Here is a 21,023-nt window from a genome sequence, read left to right on the forward strand (position 1 = left end):
GATACCATTGACGTCCATGGACGTCCAAAATTTTTCCCATTCATTTCCAATAGGAATTTTTTTTTCCCCAAAATCAAAAGAAAATGACTAGATGTCAATAGGACGTGTCCCCCAAATGTCCCCAATTGCATTGCCGCTAAAGGAGGGTGATGCCATTGACGTCCATGGACGTCCAAACTTCCCATTAATTTCTAATGGCATTTCTTCATGTTTGTTCATTCTATTGATGCCAATGTACTTGGTATCCATTGACGCTTATGTAAGTTGATACCATTGACGTCCATGGACGTCCAAAATTTTTCCCATTCATTTTCAATGGGAATTTTTTTTTTTCCCCAAATCAACAAAAAATGACCAGATATCAATAGGACGTGTACCCCAAATGTCCCCGATTGTATTGCTGCTTATGGAGGGTGATGCCATTGACGTCCATGGACGTCCAAACTTCCCATTAATTTCTAATGGCATTTCTTCATGTTTGTTCATTCTATTGATGCCAATGTACTTGGTATCCATTGACGCTTATGTAAGTTGATACCATTGACGTCCATGGACGTCCAAAATTTTTCCCATTCATTTTCAATGGGAATTTTTTTTTTTTGCCCAAATCAACAAAAAATGACCATATATCAATAGGACGTGTACCCCAAATGTCCCCGATTGTATTGCTGCTTATGGAGGGTGATGCCATTGAGGTCTATGGACGTCCAAACTTCCCATTAATTTCTAATGGCATTTCTTCATGTTTGTTCATTCTATTGATGCCAATGTACTTGGTATCCATTGACGCTTATGTAAGTTGATACAATTGACGTCCATGGACGTCCAAAATTTTTCCCATTCATTTTCAATGGGAATTTTTTTTTTTCCCCAAATCAACAAAAAATGACCAGATATCAATAGGACGTGTCCCCCAAATGTCCCCGATTGTATTGCTGCTTATGGAGGGTGATGCCATTGACGTCCATGGACGTCCAAACTTCCCATTAATTTCTAATGGCATTTCTTCATGTTTGTTCATTCTATTGATGCCAATGTACTTGGTATCCATTGACGCTTATGTAAGTTGATACCATTGACGTCCATGGACGTCCAAAATTTTTCCCATTCATTTTCAATGGGAATTTTTTTTTTTTGCCCAAATCAACAAAAAATGACCAGATATCAATAGGACATGTACCCCAAATGTCCCCAATTACAATGATGCTTATGGAGGGTGATGCCATTGACGTCCACGGACGTCCAAACTTCCCATTAATTTCCAATGGCATTTCTTCATGTTTGTTCATTCTATTGATGCCAATGTACTTGGTATCCATTGACGCTTATGTAAGTTGATACCATTGACGTCCATGGACGTCCAAAATTTTTCCCATTCATTTTCAATGGGAATTTTTTTTTTTTGCCCAAATCAACAAAAAATGACCATATATCAATAGGACGTGTACCCCAAATGTCCCCGATTGTATTGCTGCTTATGGAGGGTGATGCCATTGACGTCTATGGACGTCCAAACTTCCCATTAATTTCTAATGGCATTTCTTCATGTTTGTTCATTCTATTGATGCCAATGTACTTGGTATCCATTGACGCTTATGTAAGTTGATACAATTGACGTCCATGGACGTCCAAAATTTTTCCCATTCATTTTCAATGGGAATTTTTTTTTTTTCCCCAAATCAACAAAAAATGACCAGATATCAATAGGACGTGTCCCCCAAATGTCCCCGATTGTATTGCTGCTTATGGAGGGTGATGCCATTGACGTCCATGGACGTCCAAACTTCCCATTAATTTCTAATGGCATTTCTTCATGTTTGTTCATTCTATTGATGCCAATGTACTTGGTATCCATTGACGCTTATGTAAGTTGATACCATTGACGTCCATGGACGTCCAAAATTTTTCCCATTCATTTTCAATGGGAATTTTTTTTTTTTGCCCAAATCAACAAAAAATGACCAGATATCAATAGGACGTGTACCCCAAATGTCCCCAATTACAATGATGCTTATGGAGGGTGCTGCCATTGACGGCCATGGACGTCCAACTCTCCCAATCTTTTCTAATAGCTTTTACTTTGTTTAGTGCCATTGACTGGCATTATGGTCCATTCTATTGATAGACCTGAGTGGGGCTAAGATTTGTATCTCCACAGAGGAAAGACCAAGGTGTAATTTCTCCCGAAATTGCAGTTTCTAGTTATTATTATTATTATTATTATTATTCAATAATTGTCGACGTTTTTTTCGGCGCGCCGCGCAGCCCGAACCGTACCTCCGATCGGTACCGTTCAAGTATCGGCACGACCGGAATTTTCGCGCGACGATGGGAATTTTTCAAACGGCCCCGAAAAATTTTCCGTTCGCCCGTAAACGGCAATTTTCCGGAAAAAAAAAAAAGTTTCAAAATGTATCTAGTCCTACAATTTTGGACCAAATCACATAATTTGGGCATCAAAAATTCCAGGACATTGAGGGGCATAAAAGTTGTATACAGAATTTGGCAAAACTTTACGGTTCCCCGGAAATTTGCCAAAAACTTTCCTATTCATTTTGAATGGAAAAAAAACGCGCGCTTCACAGCCCGAACCGTTAGACCGATCGGCACCGTTCAAGTATCGGCACGACCGGAATTTTCGCGTGACACAGGAAATTTTACAAATGGCCCCGAAAATGTTTCCGTTCGTCCGCAAACGGCAATTTTCCGTGAAAAAAAAAAAAGTTTCAAAATGTATCTAGTCCTACAATTTTTGACCAAATCACATAATTTGGGCATCAAAAATTCCGGGACGGTGAGGGGCATAAAAGTTGTATACAGAATTTGGAAAAAATTTACGGTTCCCCGGATATTTGCCAAAAACTATCCCATTCATTTCTAATGGGAAAAGTTCCCATTCACTTTCAATAGGATTTCCAATGGACTTTACATTGCATTGCCATTGACGGCCATGCATGTCGAATCTATTGATGCCAATGTTCTTGGATTCAATTGACTATATGGATATCGATGCCATTGACGGCCATGGACGTCCAAAATTTTTCCCATTCATTTTCAATGGGAATTTTTTTTTTTTCCCCAAATCAACAGAAAATGACTAGATATCAATAGGACGTGTCCCCCAAATGTCCCCGATTGCATTGCTGCTTATGGAGGGTGATGCCATTGACGTTCATGGACGTCCAAACTTCCCATTCATTTCCAATGGCATTTCTTCATGTTTGTTCATTCTATTGATGCCAATGTACTTGGTATCCATTGACGCTTATGTAAGTTGATACCATTGACGTCCATGGACGTCCAAAATTTTTCCCATTCATTTTCAATGGGAATTTTTTTTTTTTCCCCAAATCAACAAAAAATGACCAGATATCAATAGGACGTGTCCCCCAAACTTCCCCAATTCCATTGACGCTTATGGAGGGTGCCGCCATTGACGGCTATGGAAGTCCAAATTTCCCATTCATTTCTAATGGCATTTAATTATGTTTTTTCATTCTATTGATGCCGATGTACTTGGATTCCATTGACGCCTATGTAAGTTGATACCATTGACGTGCATGGACGTCCAAAAATTTTCCCATTCATTTTCAATGGGAATTTTTTTTTTTTTTCCCAAATCAACAAAAAATGACCAGATATCAATAGGACGTGTCCCCCCAAACTTCTCCAATTCTATTGAGGCTCATGAGTGGTGCCGCCATTGACGTCCACGGACGTCCAATTCTCCCAATCATTTCTAATGGCTTTTACTTTGTTTAGTGCCAATGACTGGCATTATGATCCATTCTATTGATAGACCTGAGTGGGGCTAAGATCTGTATCTCCACAGAGGAAAGACCAAGGTGTGTAATTTCTCCCGAAATTGCAGTTTCTAGTGCATTGATGACATTTTGCATTGCATTATTCATTCACTCTACACTTGGTGGCTAATACTGTTATATGAAGGGCGCACGTTACTGTTGTATCGGTCGTGAACGATTCGTTCTTTTTGAATGAATTGTTTGGGTGAACGAGACCGAACTAATCACCTGCACTGATTCGTTCTATCAAGTTGGGGCTTGCCTTGTTATCTGCGTGGGAGGGCATTGAGCAAGCGGCAGCATCTACTGACATAGCACACGACCAATCAGACGCCAGCCTCATCGTGGGCAGGGGAGGGAGCGGAAACAGAATCAGGGCGTCTGTCACTCACTTCCACGTGTGGCCAATAAGCAGCCAGCGTGCAGGCAGTGGGCAAGACTGAGTTATGTCACTTCCCGTTCACTGACTCTCGGTCCTACCGAGAATGCTTAGATGATTCGTTCTGCTAGACTGCTACGCTAATTTATAGTGCGCCTACAGCGGCAGTCACGCAGCAGCGCTGCGGCAGTGAACGAGCTAAGGACTGAAAGGAAAGGGCTTTATCACATACTCTTTCATGTTGAGCCTATCATATGCTACTCAAATGCACAAAAATCACCACATAATCACAGTGAGCAAAGTTTACTGTGCTTTTATCAACAGACTCGAGACTACATATGACGACATTGTATCCACTTTACAGTACGTTAAAACTTTCGCCAGTAGCTACAAGGCGATAAGGCTGAGCTATGGAGACGTCGCGGGGGCGGGCGAGAAAGCTGTCAAGAGACTCTAGCTGGACTTCATGGCAGCGAAATTTATCTAATCTGTGCCCATGGAAAATGACTATTTAGTATGATCACCCTAATACTGATTTGCTATGAAACGGTAGTTTCATGACATATTTTTCCGAGTTTTTTTTTTTTTTTTCCGTGTCACAGCTTGTCGGGTCGGGGCGCAAATTAATTAACGTTGAGTCCATCAGTCCATCCTGTGCAACTAAAGCGTCCAAAAATTAAACGCGGGGACGTAGGATGTGTATATATACATGTATGTCTCCATTTTCTTAACATTCCAATGAGAGTGGAATGGTTACATTGTAAAGAGCAAACGATTCTTTTTTCGTCAGCATTTGGCGATCTGAGATCGGGAGGGGATGAATGCGTGGAGTTTATGGGATTATTTATATATTAATACCAGTGCAAAAATGACATTTCAACACGATTTTTAGGTAATATTTTTTCGAGTGTTGTTTTATTTATTTATTTTCGTGTCAGAGAAGCCAAATAATAATAATAATTTTTATTTATAACGTTGATTTAATATTTATTAATATACATTATAAATTGATTATTTATTCATATTTTTTATATTTTCTTATTTGTGTGCAATAAATCTCACTCAACCGGAAAAAATAGCCGAAAACAGTTTATTTAAATTCCACATTTATTTGTTCTTCAGCCAAAATGATTCGGTGGTATATGAAATGGCTTTCACGAGCAGCCAGCTCACGTAAACACGCGTTTAAGCTACGAATACGGAAGGGAGCGTACACGCAATTTAGCGTGATTGAAAAAGTTTGTGCTTAAAAAAAAGGGGAAATGTTTAACCGTTTCCCTATATCAAAGTGAAGCAAGCACAAGCCATGGCTTTGATCCCATAGAAATATGATAGACGCGGAAATTCTCATTGCTGCAGCGGCTGAGGAGACCCGGGCGCCGGCAGAGACGAGGCAGTGAAAAAAATTTAACAGAAAAACACAGTCTGTCACTCACTTCTGAATTGACGAAGAGAGCGGCCAATGAAAAGCCTGTGTACTGTGCAAGAGGGGGAGGGACCAAGCCTTCCTGTTCAGTTATATATGCTAAGCGGTCTTTTGGTGATTCGTTTGGCAACGTCACTTCCCGTTCACTGACCGAACGATTCATTTGGGCGGTTGTGGGTGGGGGGGATGAGGAGGGCAAACGATTCGTTGAACGATTTGTTTGAACGAATCTTTTTACTGAACGAACCGGAATTGATTCGTTTCCTCAGGTGAACGACTTTTCCCGTCACTAGCGCACGTTTCATCTCAACGTTGGTAAAGACGATATAAAAGCATAACCCGTACACTTTTTGTTGGGGATGGGACATTAGGAAGATGGATTGTTGAACGGGGGTCAGTGCTACATTTCTCTAGAATATGGACCTATTTAATTCATAGGCTAAATGATCAATGCAAAATGAATCTGTTTTACCTTATAATAACTTTCATGTGTATTGGTTCAGGTGATACACCGTTCCATTCAAACCTTTGTTTTAAAAAAACAACGAAAAAAACATTTTGAAAACTTCCAGAATACATGTCTGGATTTAACTTAAAGGGTACCACGGATAGAAAGAGATGTAGTTCTTAAAAGATGAATGTTAGTACAAGTTATAATAGTTTCGTATTAAAACCCCTCTTAATGTTTTCGTTTTCATAAAATTTGTAAAATTAAAAAAAAGAAAAAAAAAATATATATATATATATATATTTATAGTAGCTCGTCGTTGTTGTTGACGTCGCAGGGCATCACGTCACATGGCCACGCTGCCGTACTTCACAGTGTCACGCTTTATCTATGTATGGTAGTGATTTAAATACACCACGAGGTGTCAATGGCAAGTTTTAAATTAATAAGAGATCAATCCAATGTGTGTGTTTTGTCCCTCGACTGACACCGTAGTTTCCTGTTTAATGCGGGTCCATTGTGATTTTTTTCATTTGAGTGTTGTCTTCACAACAAACAAGACTCCTGATAATGGCTCCCAGCGTCATAGTTTGTATATTGTGACTTAATATTGCCATCCGGTGTATTGGGTGAGCTAAACGAGTTGCTATAATGTTTAAATAGAGTTTGACAAAAGTCTGAGTAAGATTTGTGTGTTTTTTGCATATCTATTTTGATTGTGAATTTGTGAATGCCAGTTCTCTTTGTTTTGTTGTTTAACTGTGTGAGAATAGGGCCTCATTAATCGATTAAGCACTTTTCTTTTTGTGAACATTATTTTTTGAGAGATATGAATATTATTTTTGTTGTATTTTCACTATATAATACTTATGTTTGTTGTGAAGGAGTTGCAGAAGCTTATGCCAATAAATGGCGCGGTCCGAGTTACAAATTTGTTTCCACTCTCCTTTCTCCAATATTTACACCCCACTGTGGATTAAAGGTAAACTACGGCGTCAGTCAAGGCACAGCACAAAACACACTCATTGGCCTGATCCCAAACTATTTAAAACTCGCCACTGACACCTTGTGACGTATTTAAAACACTACCTTACATAATTAGAGAGTGACACTTCTTTTTTGTGTTTTTTTTTTTTTTTTTTTTTTTTACTATAGTTACTCACATGGTGAACACATCCAATGAATCCCCAGGGGCTCTAATGACCTCAAAGTAGTTCTGGAGGATGGTGACGGTTCCACTCAAAGCCTCATGGCCACATCCACAGAACAAGGCCACGCCCATGTAGAGGAGAATGGTGGCGATGAGGGATGCCCAGGGGAGGCTACCCACACATCGTTCACAACACTCCTTACAACCTAAACACAGAAAAACATGTGTAATGCAACAATGTCTTTTCAATATTATACCAAAGTAGAAGTGATCGAAAAAGAATGACCGTTAATGACCAAATGTGAAACCAACATAAATGTAAAACACAGGCACATCTGAATAAACAGATAAGAAATAAATAAAAACTCCTAAACACTGTGTAAGGTTCCAATGTTTTTGTCAGTTATTTAAAAAATCGAGCTGGTATTTCATATGGATTTATTACACAACCTCAGTGAAGTTGGCCCTCCATTAGATGCAAATTTTTAGAAAAATCATGTCATTCGTTTGTGCTGAAATTTCTTTGTTTGTGCTGCTATCGATTTTGAGATATTAACAATTCTTTTATAGGGTCAATCTGAGGTCAACCACCCCCCATTTTGATTAAAAATGGCTCAGAGTGGTGTCAATCATCTGTGCTAGTTTGTGCTGTAAAAAAAATCATTTTTGCTGCTATCCTTTCTAAATATTGAGATATTAATTTTGAGTGATGACGTCATGCAGCCCCCCATTTGTGCTGTTAAAACTCTTCCAATAACAGAGAAGTGTCCCAACAACTAGTGCAAACGTAGCACAAATGAACGGCACCCCTTTGGGTCCACTTTGCAATAAATGGGGGGCTGCGAGTCATGTCATCACTTGAATTTAATATCTCAAGCCAAAGATTTTTACAGCACCAACTAGCACAAACGTAGCACAAACGATTGACACAATTTGTAGCCATTTTCAATTAAATTGGAGGGCTGGCTGACCTCAGAATGACCTATGAAAGAATTGTTTATATTTCAAAAACGATAGCAGCACAAAAGGTTTTTCAGCACACGCACACATGAATGACATCATTTTTCTATAAATTTGCATCTGATAGGGGGCCAACTTTACAGAGGTAAAGAAATATATTATTACCTTTTTTCTTATTTTTTGTTATTTTAATTATTATGCCTCACAAATGATGAAAATCTAGACTTCAGTGTCTATGTAAATTACAATATAATGCAAGACCAGGTTTGGGTATCAAAAGCCAGTATCGGTTTAGTGATGGTGTTGAAGCAACCGAGGTGAACTCAACCCAGTATGAACATCTTTGTGAATTGTTTATATATTTTTTTAGATATTGCTTCAAAGTTTGATGAAGAAGCACTCAACGACACTTATTGGTAGATGTTGACTGCCCACAGAAGCTTCACAAAGGTAAGAATGACCAGTTTGAACCCATACATACAACAACTAGAAAATGCAATTTCAATTCCGATGGTAGGTTTGCTTTCGCAGGTAAACCCCTTGGAGTCACGTCCTGCTGATTTCAGGTCACTGCTTATTGATAACAAGTCACTCTCTGTTGATTTCTGGACATTTCAGGGTTACTTCCTTTAGATATCAGTTCACTTTCTCCTGATTTGGGGACATTTTAGGACCACTTTTTGTTGATATCAGGTCATTTCCTGTTGATATTTGGACGTTTAAGGCCGTCAAGGGCATCAACTTAAATATGTGTCAATGAAATCCAAGCACATTGGCATCAATACAATCGACATATATTGGCGTCAGTGGCAAGGACATACTGTACATGGCTGTCAATGGCATGGTTGTATATTGGTGTCACTGGCATGGATGTACATGGCTGTCAATGGAATCCAAGTACAATGGTGTCATTGGCAAGGACATACATGGCTGTCAATGGCGTTGACGTACATGGCCGTCATTGGCAAGGATGTACATGGCTGTCAATGGCATTGACTTACTTGGGCGCCAGTTGAATGTAAACGGGCTGTAATGGCAAGTTTTCAGTCCAAAATCACAACAAATAAAGGAGAAATTTTGGCAAATTAGAAACGAATGGGAACATTTTTGGCGAATTTTTTTTTTTTTTTTTTTGTGGCAATTTCTGTTTATAACTTTTATGCCCCTTCCTGCAATTTTTGATTTATGAATTATATGAGTTGGATAAAAATTGTCGAACTACCATAATTTTCGGACTATAAGCCGACTTTTAAGCGATACTTTTTCCCCTCATTTTGAATCCTGCGGCTTATACCATGTCATATCATGTTATATTATGGGACAACACTGACAAAATAACACTTTGACACAATGAAAAGTAGTCTGTGTGCAGCCTATGTAATAGAGTTAAATTATTTTCCCTAAAAAAAACTCAATATAGCCAGTAATATCCAAACCCCTGGCAACAAAAGTGGGTACACCCCATAGAAACTACGTACATTTCTAAATGTCCAAATTGAGTACTGCTTGTCATTTTCCATCCAAAATGTCATGTGACTCGTTACAGGAGTGCTGACAGCATTGCTGCAGAGATTGAAGAGGTGGAGAGTCAGCCTGTTAGTGCTCAGACCATACGCTGCACTCTACATCAAATTGGTGTGCATGGCTGTCACCCCAGGAGGAAGCCTCTTCTGAAGACGGTACACAAGAAAGCCAGCACGTCTCATCAGACCATAGGACATGGTTCCAGTAATCCATGTGCTTTGTTGACATGTCTTCAGCAAGCTGTTTGCGGGCTTTCTTGTGTACCGTCTTCAGAAGAATAAAGATTCGCAGCCAATTGGCTCAAAGTTTCATGGTGGTTCATTTGTTCTTATGGCATCTTAGGACGCCACTGTCAAATAAAGTGTTACCCGTTAACACCTTTTCGTGTAAATATGGCACAGTGAGGACAGCTGCGGCTTATAGTCCAGTGAAGCTTATCTATGAACAAATGCCGTTTTCGTGTCAAATTTGGTGGGAGGCGGCTTATAGTCAGGTGCACCTTATAGTCCGAAAGTTACGGTAGCTACATTGAAAAAAAAAAAAAAAATTCCCTAAAAAACCTGCGTTTTGGTGTGAACGGTAATTTTTTGGGGGGTCATTCGAAAGATTCCCTGCGTCGCACGAGAATTCCAGTTATTTCGGTATTTGAACAGTGTCGATGGGGTGTGAGGCGTGCCGAAGAAACGCCATTGAAAAAACAATAAGAGAATTTCATAGATGGTTGCTTATGCATTTCATGCAAAGCTACCATCAGTAATGTAGATGTTTGATTTTGCATTACATGCAAAGCTACCATCAATTACATGTCCTTAATTTAAATAACGGTGACATTAATATTTGTTTTCTCGTGTTTTAAGTATATACATTAATATTATCAGTCAATCATTCCAAGTTGTAGTTTCGCTTTTTTAGCAAGACAAGAGAGCTGAGAGACTCTATATTCCTTTTAAACCTTTCCATCCTGCAGGTTTTTGATTTTCAGCCTGCTTGGATGTGGCCAGCACATCTGTCTTGTCCTCTGTGAATGTGAAGGAGGCAGTGGGTATCTGTCCGTCTATGATCTACAATGGTTTGTGTGACTTGTTATATATAGCAAATTTTATTTAATATTACAGCGAGGCAGGATTGGGGTCACTGCGTTCATTCAAGTGGCAACCACAGCCTCAGAATTTACAGCCTCTAAAATGGCTGTGGATGGTTTTAAAGCTCCATTTGCTACATGTGCATGCAGTCTTCTGCTTTCATGTGATTTTTTTTTTTTTTTTTTTTTTAATCATGGCTTTAAAATGCTCTCAGCTGTTCTCTCAGTTTTTTTTGTTCGCTGACATGTTCTTAATTACAGCAATACCTTACAGTTTTGACTGAAGTGAAAGATATATGACAGTCCACCATGTTCGATTGCTCATTCTCAAGCAGCTCCAGCCTTGCGCTTGAGTATACCGTAATAAAAGTAAATGCGTAGGCACGCAGATAAACAGCCTACATATCTTAATGCAAAGACAAAATATATGCACGATAATAAGAACATCTCCCGGGTTCTTTGAGAAGAGCTTGTGTGTTTTCATTTGTGTGAGTCATCCTATTGCTCATGTTTAATTGACCAACCATGTTGCCATGCCAGCAGGGGTGTGGCAGGAGCCTGCTGACCCACTTTGCCTGTAGCGTTGTTATGGCAACTGTGCAGCTCGGCAAGCATTACAGCCGTACTAATACACGTTTTCCTGCACAGACTCACAGGCACAATTCATGTCAGTTTGCGCTGCTGTGTATTTTGTAGAGATCAATGGAAAGTGTTGCATGTAAAAAGAAGAGTCGTAAAGGTAGAAATATTACTGATAAATAAATAATCATTTGTTCCAATTTTGCTGATCTTAATGTACATTACAGACGGGTTTTCTTGTATAGACATATCAGGCATTTCAATAAAGACTGATTGTTTGTCTCTTTGGCGAGGCAGATGGCGTATTCAGGAGACATGTTATAAATGTATTATGAGCGCTTGTGGAGCTGAAGTGATTTTCTGCAGCATCTTGTCACTGTCTAAAAAGGTCCACAACTAGAAAATAAATAAATCCTTGCATCATAATGATGCAGTGTCAGACAGAGAATGTGCGTGCAGGTGTTTGTTTTTTGGTTGTGGCACATTTCAGCCATGTGATAATCTTTTTCATATTGCCATATTTGGGTTTGCTAAGCAGGCAAGACCCAGTGACCTGGTAAAAAAAACAGAGGCACACTAAGCGCACGAGGCTGTATACGCTCCATAAACATGAGGGTGGTTCTTTGAGGAGGTGGTACTGCATTAATCGTGTTGTAGTATTTTTTTGTGACATCACTCAGTTACGCAACATTTTTGGATATACAGTGGTATGAAAAGTATCTGAACCTTTTGGAATTTCTCACATTTCTGCATAAAATCACCATCAAATGTGTGCTGATCTTTGTCAAAATCACACAGATGAAAAATCAGTGTCTGCTTTAACTAAAGCCACCCAACAATTTGTAGGTTTTCATATTTTAATGAGGATAGTATGCAAACAATCACAGAAGGGCGAAAAATAAGTAAGTGAACCATCACATTTAATGGTTTGTAGCCCCCCTTTAGCAGCAGTAACTTCAACCAGACGCTTCCTGTAGCTGCAGATCAGTTTGGCACATCGATCAGGCCTAATCTTGGCCCATTCTTCCTACAAAACTGCTGTAATCCAGTCAGATTCCTGGGATGTCTGACATAAATTGCTGTCTTTAGGTCATGCCACAGTATCTCAATGGGGTTCAAGTCTGCACTTTGACTTGGCCACTCCAGAACGTGTATTTTGTTCTTGTGAAACCACTCTGAAGTTGATTTACTTCTGTGTTGTTTGTTGCAGCAGCAATCCTCTTTTTAGCTTCAACTGTTTGAAACGCAGCCTCAGGTTTCCCTGCAAAACATCCTGATAAACTTATGAATTCATTCTTCCATTCATGATTGTCAGTTGTCCAGGCTCTGAGGAAACAGCCCCAAATCATGATGCTTTATGGTGGGGATGAGGTGTTGATGTTGATGAGCTGTTCCATTCTTCCTCCACACATGGCGTTGTGGGTTACTCCTAAACAATTCAACTTTGGTTTCATTAGTCCACAAAATATTTTGCAAAACGTCCGTGGAGTGTCCAAGTGCCTTTTTGTGAACATTAAACGACAAACAAAGTTTTCTTTAGACAGCAGTGGCTGCCTCCGTGGATTCCTCCCATGAACACCATTCTTGGCCATAGTTTTACATATAGTTGATGTGTGCTCAGAGATTTTGGACTGTGCCAGTGATTTCTGTAAGTCTTTAGCAGACACTCTAGGGTTCTTTTTTTACCTCTCTGAGTACTCTGCGCTGAACTCTTGGTGTCATCTTTTGTGGATGGCCACTCCTTGGGAGAGATGCCACAGTGCCACACACTCTCCATTTGTAGACAACTTCTCTGACTGTCGATTGATGAACATCCAACTTTTAGAGATGGTTTTGCATTCTTTCCCAGCTCTATACAAATCAAAAATCCTTGACTGCAGGTCTTCAGACAGCTCTTTTGACCAACCATGACCACATCAGACAATGCTTACCAGGTGTGTGTTTTATAGTGGGCAGGGCAGCGTTAAACCACTCATCAGTGATTGAGCACACACCTGACTTAAATTATTTGGTAAAAATATGTCTCAATTGCTCTTCACGTATCTTTAGGCAGAGGGTTCACTTTCTTATTTTTCCCCCGTCTGGCATTGCTTGCATGCTATCTTCATTAAAATATGAAAACCTATAAATGTTTGGGTGGTTTTAGTTACAGCAGACGCTTTTTTGCATCTGTGCGATTTGACAAAGATGAGATCACATTTGATGGTGATGTTATGCAGAAATGTTAGAAATTCCAAAAGGTTCCGATACTTTTTCATACCACTGTACAGTAATAACTGGGGGAGTGGCTGTACTTTTTGTAGACAATGCAGACGAGGGAAGCATGCTTAGTGATCTATGAGTATAATCTATGAGTGAGTAATCTATGTTCTCTGCCCAATAAAATGTACTTATACAATATACAAAATGGCTGCTCAATGCTTGAGTAGAGCGGCATAAATAGGTCTTGTTTAAGAATATTTTGAAACAAATGCCTGGAAGATAATCACGATAATCACGTTTATTTACGGTCATATTCTGTTCTGGAACAGTGTTGTCCCAGCCTGCTTTATGAGGTTAATCCCAGTCTCCAAGAAACAATTCAATTCGGGAAGATACAATTAAAAGCCCTTTTCTTTGACATCTCTAATAATGGTGTGTTTCGAACATTTGGTGGTGAATAGCATCTTTTTAGGCACTTTACCTACAATAAGTCAGTGAATGAAGCAATCAACATGGTGCAACACATGACTCTGAAATACCTTAATGATCCAGTGACCTAGGAATTCAATTATGCCTTTAACACTCATCATTCCTGAAATTCTCTTTTCCAAGTGTTACAGCTAATTAACGGTGGTGGAATGTAATGTAAGTTACTTGAGCACAAATATGAAGTGGTATTATTTACTTCGCTACATTTTACACCACATATCTGTGCTTTTTACTCCACTGCTTTTCAAATTGTCACCTGTGTTACAAGTTAATTTAGTTTGTTTTGTTTTTCTCTGTGAATTTATAGTTTTGTTTTCATGCTACCACCACAGCCAATAAGACCAGTGCAACTGGTGGGAGCAAAACAAGTACAATCCAAGATTAGGCAGGTGAACAAGGTATTGACCAATAAAAAACAACAGTGAGAGCAGCACGCCTTCGAATGGGTGCTGCACGCTCTTGTACAGTAGCTGTGGGTATGCACCTGCAATCCGCCATTAAGATATATTTAACCCTAACCCTAACCCCCCTGCTCGAACAACTCTCTAGGCCTCGTCGAAAGCCAAGCCTTCTCCTTTTCGGGAACCTTGTCAATAAAACCTGCTCTGAGCTCTGCATACTTGGGTCCGTTTGTTCTCTGATCCCTGTCAAATTCATGACCTCCGTGAGTGTTCTGTTAACAAAAATACAAAGAGAGTGGACCTGACTTGTTCTGTTTACTAAGGGGAAGCTAAATTTCTTCAAGACTCGTAAGCGCCATATTATGTTTTAATTAAATAATTGTGTTACATTTTAAAACTGAGGCACATCAGAGGGATCAAAGAGCCACATGGGGCTCCGGACCCGAGGGTTGCTGACCGCTAATTTAAGCTAACGGACTTTTGGCAAATTAGGATAATTTACTTTACTAAATTTACATGTTGATCAGACTAGATGGACGTTTGAACACCAATTGTTTTATGTAATGTGTTTTATTGTTAAAATGTGTGTCGTTTTGAACATAAGTGTTCATATGTGTGTTAAAGCTTTACAAATTGTCAAAAGTGAAGGAAGTAAAAAGCTTCAAAAGGCACAATTGCTTTGTTTGATATCTGTAAACCTGAACAACTTCACGTTTAGTGAGGACAGAACACGTCATATTAATAAAGTGAAGTAAAAAATAACAATGTGTTGTACAATAAAGTACTGCTTATGTGACTTTAAAAAAACCCAATAGAGATGAAACGGCGGACGAGACTCTGGCGTCGTAAAGTTGAAATCGTGTAAGTCGAGTACGTCGTAACCCGTGTACTATCTGTACTTCATCCATTACTGCTTATTAACAATAATGACCCAATCTGATTCATATGCACCATCAGCACAGGAGATCCACAAGGATGTGTCCTCTCTCCACTGCTCTTCGCTCACGCCACACATGACTGCACCTCAACACATCAAGTTGACTAGCACCTGAACTGAAGTTGGCTGCTGAAACTGCAGTCATTAGCTTTATCAATGACAAATGAGAAGTAGCCGCGTCCTCTAGTGCAGCCAGCATAATAGGAAGCTAAATTCACTTTAGAAAGTTATGATGACTGGAGACTTTAGGAATCATTGTTTATCGCGGCATTGTTCACACTTTCCATTTGTGTTCACTGTTGAAACATTTGAGTTCCGTGAAATACTGTCTGTCAGGACATTTAAGTGAGAAGCTGACATGAGCTCCATTTTGAAAACTTCCCTTCAACGAAAAAGTCCTACTTTCGTAGCTGCTGAGGAATCTCAACCTGCAACAAGCACTATTTAGGCAGTCCTACGCAGCAGTTATTGAGTCAGTTGTTCATCCATCACAGCTCGGTTTGGTGATTTTATACTGAATGTAAATCAGACAATCAGGACTGATGAAAGGATCCCATTCCTATTTTTCAGAACTTGCACACTGCAACTAGTCAGGATAATTTATATAGCCCTAAATTATCAGCAAACTTAAAAGATTTTACAAAAACTCACATTTAAATATGAAATAGAATTTAATGATTTATTTTTTTTAAACTATGTATTACTATTATTTACTATGTATTACTGCAAACACATTATATATATATATATATATATATATATATATATATATCAAATACTTGTTCTCCCCACTGTATATACAGTATATATATATATATATATATATATATATATATATATATATATATATATATATATATATATATATATATATATATATATATATATATATATATATATATATATATATATATATATTTACAGGCAGAAACATAAAATTATCTCTAACCGCTACTGCAAAGTATTATAATCTTGTGCATGCAGCTGTAGATCCTCACAACACAATACAGTATGTCATTGCTTCCTGTGGGTATGTTAGCTTTGTGTTCAATAAAACAAACCCAGATTTCTCAACGGAATAGGAACATTTGTGAGAATATAAAGACAAGATTATCAATATTGCAGTATTTGTCCTTTTTCTGGCACATACATTTGGTGGTGAGCTTTGATATTTTTCTAATGTGACATGGGTGCCTCAGCTCTATAAAATTTGGGAAATGCTGCATTAAATAAACTACTTGGTGGCACTCACTGAGTGGCCTTTGGTCAGAGCCGCTGGCTGCTTGCTTCTTCTAGTGCACGCATGCACTTGATTGCAGAAAAAAATAGAATGCCCTCAATTTAAAGGCAATGAATAAATCCAAATATCACTCACAACAGTCTCAGGCATGCAAACATTGGAGCACCTCTACAAAAGAATGACATTTTAAAATAATGAAATGTTTGCATATTTTTTGTCACTCGGGGTGAAATAATTACCTTTATTGTATAGGCTAGCAACATTTCTGTCAAAAAATGTGACATTTGATCCTAAAAGTGTGTAAGGGTTAAAAATTAATCCTGGTAAGGCTGTTAGCTTATTGGTGCTAAAATTGCATATTTACCATTTGTAGACATTAAAAAGTCAGTTTACCCTTTCATGTCCTTTTTAAACAAAATTGACAAATGACGGTCACTTTCACAGTGCCGAAATTGAAAAAAAAACAAAACCTTTTGCAATACTGTAGCTTTATAATAGGGATGCACCAATCATCATTTTTCACTTACGATCACCTGAATAAGGATATCTGCCGATAACGATAGTATTCCAATACCTGATCTGTTTCCACTAATACTGTAACATTTACGCTGCAAAAACACACATCCTTAAAACTATTTAAATTCCCTTGTTTTCAATGTAAATCTACTCGTAATAAATAAAATTATCTACCAGTGTTTCAAGTAAATTTTACTCAGATTTCTTGAAAAAAGAAAAATAGCTAGCTGTAAATAAGCTTAACAGTCTTATTTTAAGCAATAAATTAGTATATTTATGTTTTTTAAAAAGCTTATTTATCAGAAATGTCCCAAGATTATATATTGTTGAAAAAATTATTTGAAAGCAATTTTTTCTTGATTCAGTATGGACTGAGAGACTTCAAAAAGATTCATACTTGTATTTACACGTTCATGTACGTTCAATTTTACGGCTATGACTCAAAAGCGTTGAAATGATGTCACATGACGTAGGTCTCAAGGAAAACAAATCTATCCTCAAATCCTCTAATGGCGCATGCGCCAAAACAACAACAGTTACGGGCTACAGGAATAACTAAGTCCTTAAATTGTACATCTTTTAATAAAGTACAATTACGTGAAAAAAAATATTGGACAAACACATTATTGACTTTACCAGTATTTCATCACTTTCACATGACAGGTTAGCTCCACGAACAACACTACAGTCAACCAAAAAAAACAAAAAAAAAATCTGAAAAAAAACCCGAAAGTCAAGTCCACAACAATGAAAAAGTAACACAAAAGCCTGGTTTCCAGTTTCCAACAGTTGGAATTTGTTTTTTTGTCGAGCGCAGGGTTTGTACTGTGATCCTCCAGTATTGAAGGCCAAATCAGTATGGACTGGACTACTGTAGGCTAGATTAAATGTGTGTGGGGTATTTATAGTTACAAATATTTATATATACATATACAGTATATATTATATACAGTAGATATATATATATATATATATATATTAGGGCTGTCAAACGATTAAATTTTTTAATCGAGTTAATTACAGCTTAAAAATTAATTAATCGTAATTAATCGCAATTAATTGTAATTCAAACCATCTATAAAATATGCCATATTTTTCTGTGAATTATATATATATTCTGTAAAATAAATTGTTGGAATGGAAAGATAAGACACAAGATGGATATATACATTCAACATACGGTACATAAGGACTGTAGTGGGCATTTCACTCTACTGTCATTTAAATCTGTCTATGCTGTCCTCACTCCGAAGCGTCTACTTTTTCCAAAGCTAGACAGCTAGTGAACGACGCCTTAATAATCAGACTTCTTCCTTTTTCATCTGATTTATTTCATGGCCTCAAACCATTGTCCTCTTTAGACCGTCGTAAAACTACAAAAAAAAGTACATAAGCATTGCATTAGTAACAACGTTAGCTTAGCACGCTATACAGGTTCACTAAACATAAACAAAAAGCATAAACATTTCGCTTACTAACATAATATGTACATTCTTTACAACAACCATACTTACGGACAAATCTTGTCCAAGGATCATATAAGCACAACATTACAACGTAGGCGTCAGCCCGAGACATCGTGCAAGCATATTGAACTGGCAAGAAAACAATAAACCATGTCGCAAAGCGACCACAAGAGTTCGCTGTTAGACAGCACAAAAAGTCTTGCTGTAAATCTTACCAAAAGGCAGAATACTGTCTGAGCGGGACATGTGCGTTAATTGCGTCAAATATTTTAACGTGATAAAAATCTGGTCATAGTCTATTTTTACCCGTCACTTAAATTTTTAAAATAATAATGATGACATATTCAATAGTATTTAGTTTTCATTCATTTTTAATTAATATTGTAACGCTTGCTTGGCGGCGAAAAATTAGACACAGAAGTCGTGGTATTTTTCTCCCTTTTTACTCTGCTTACCGCCAACAACTCCGCCCCCAAAGAAAAAGAGGCAACGATATAGACCCCAATCACCAACGTCACACAATGATCTTAACTGTGGTTGTCAGCCCAAAATCTTCTAGATATATATTAAATGCATCTTACCAGATATAAAATGACTACTACATAGTCTGTGGTGATCGTTTGGTGCCCAGATTTCTTGTCGAATTACAGCAGTCCATCTCGCTCTCATCTTCGGGTCTCTCAGAATACGGTAGAACTTCAAGTCTCTCCGTTTATCTTCTCTGTTACAGCAACCAACCGCCACACACGCCTTCACCATTTTGATTATTAATATTAACGAGCAGAAAAACACGCCGTAATAGGAGGTAATGTACGTAGCGGTAATGTGTAAACGTGACGAGCTGACACACAATATCAGTCAACTCCAGTCAGGGGGGCGGAGTTGTGACGTCATGTGATTGGGGTCTATACACAGGCGGCAATCTTGTCCATCAATTGGATGACGCGCTGGCACACCGGGTGCACCAATAAGAACCTCGCGTTGATGTGTCAATCACGGTGCCGCCGCCAGACCCCGGTGACGCTAAAATATTCTGACAGAAGAGCCAACGACGTCATGCATTAAGAGAGGCAATAGCTAATTAATATGCTAACTCGCCACCCTGTGGTCTGGGGTGTGAATTGCAACCTGTCAAAATGACGGACGGACTTCAGTTTTTTCCGTCACCGTTTTAAAAAACCGGTCAACGACGGAAAATATCCGGTTAACGCGACCCCTGATGTGTATGCATATATATATATATATATATATACAGTGGTACCTCTACATACGATCACTTCGACACACGATCTTTTCGACATCCGACGTAAAATTTGAGCCGCCATTTGTTTCTACATCCGACGAGTTGCTCGAAATACGACGACATGACAGCACTGCAAACGAACGCACGGTGGATTTTCTTGTGTGAGAAATCAACACAGTTTTCAAAACAAGTTGATACAGTTGGAGAAACAAGGAAAAAAGTGATGCTTACCTTTGAAATGAAGATGCAAGTTATAGAAAAATATGAGCTTGGTGTGCGCGTCCCTGAACTGGCTCAACAATACAGCTCCATGGTCCTCTTCCGACCACCGTTCGCCACTATTTATAAGTTAAGGTGACAATTATTATTGTGGTAACATTGCCAAGGAAATCGCCAGCTTCGTCACGTTTTTATCATTTATTTAAGAACTTATCCAACACAAAACGCCCATTGTCTTAAGCAGTTGACTGCTCTCAAGAAAACGAAAGTATTATCTCTACCGCACCGACCTATCTCACCGTGACGTCAGCTTCGCGGTGCGTTCAGGGACAGTAAAAAGTGTCCGCCATATTAGAATCCAATTCGTTACATTATTTACAGGAATAATTATTAATTATTCTTCTTATTATTATATTATTCTGACTTATTTATTTATAACTTATTTGTTTTTCTATGTTTAATTGCCATTTGTAACAGTGCCAGCAGTATTTATTAAGAATTTAGTGAATGTTTTTAGGCTTTGGAACGAATTAATGGAATTATAATGTATTCCTATGGGAAAATCCTGCTCGACATACGACCATTTCGACTTACAAACAAGGTCCTGGAACGAATTAAATTCGTATGTAGAGGTACCACTGTATATATACATATATATATATATATATATATATACAGTATATATATGGCGGAAAACACAAACAAGAGCCACAGACAAGACTGAAAAAGTAGTTTCTGCTCTTGCACCCCTCTTGAAAACAAACTGCTGTATTTTAAGCCAAAACAACTGTTATGTTTGATAGAACAATATATGCTGCCATAGCAGATTTATGGCGCACTAAGCCTCCGGATTATTTTTAATTTGTCCGTTTTACCCAGAAAACCCCCGTTCACAGACGTCGCGCAACCGCTTTTGTTTCAGCCTAGCCATAAAAAGAAGGTATGTAATTATATTTATTA

General features: G+C 38.3%; 1 protein-coding gene across 1 annotated transcript in view; it reads right to left on the bottom strand.

The window, feature by feature from the left end:
• gpm6ab (glycoprotein M6Ab) overlaps positions 1 to 21,023 on the bottom strand; it is a 79,341-nt gene that overhangs the window by 41,504 nt on the left and 16,814 nt on the right. The window contains exon 2 of the mRNA XM_057843260.1: positions 7,220 to 7,412. Within this exon, the coding sequence (XP_057699243.1) occupies positions 7,220 to 7,412 (193 nt within the window). The remainder of the gene's footprint in view (positions 1 to 7,219; positions 7,413 to 21,023) is intronic.

Source organism: Corythoichthys intestinalis, chromosome 8 (genome assembly GCF_030265065.1).
Source record: "Corythoichthys intestinalis isolate RoL2023-P3 chromosome 8, ASM3026506v1, whole genome shotgun sequence".
Lineage (NCBI taxonomy): Eukaryota > Metazoa > Chordata > Actinopteri > Syngnathiformes > Syngnathidae > Corythoichthys > Corythoichthys intestinalis.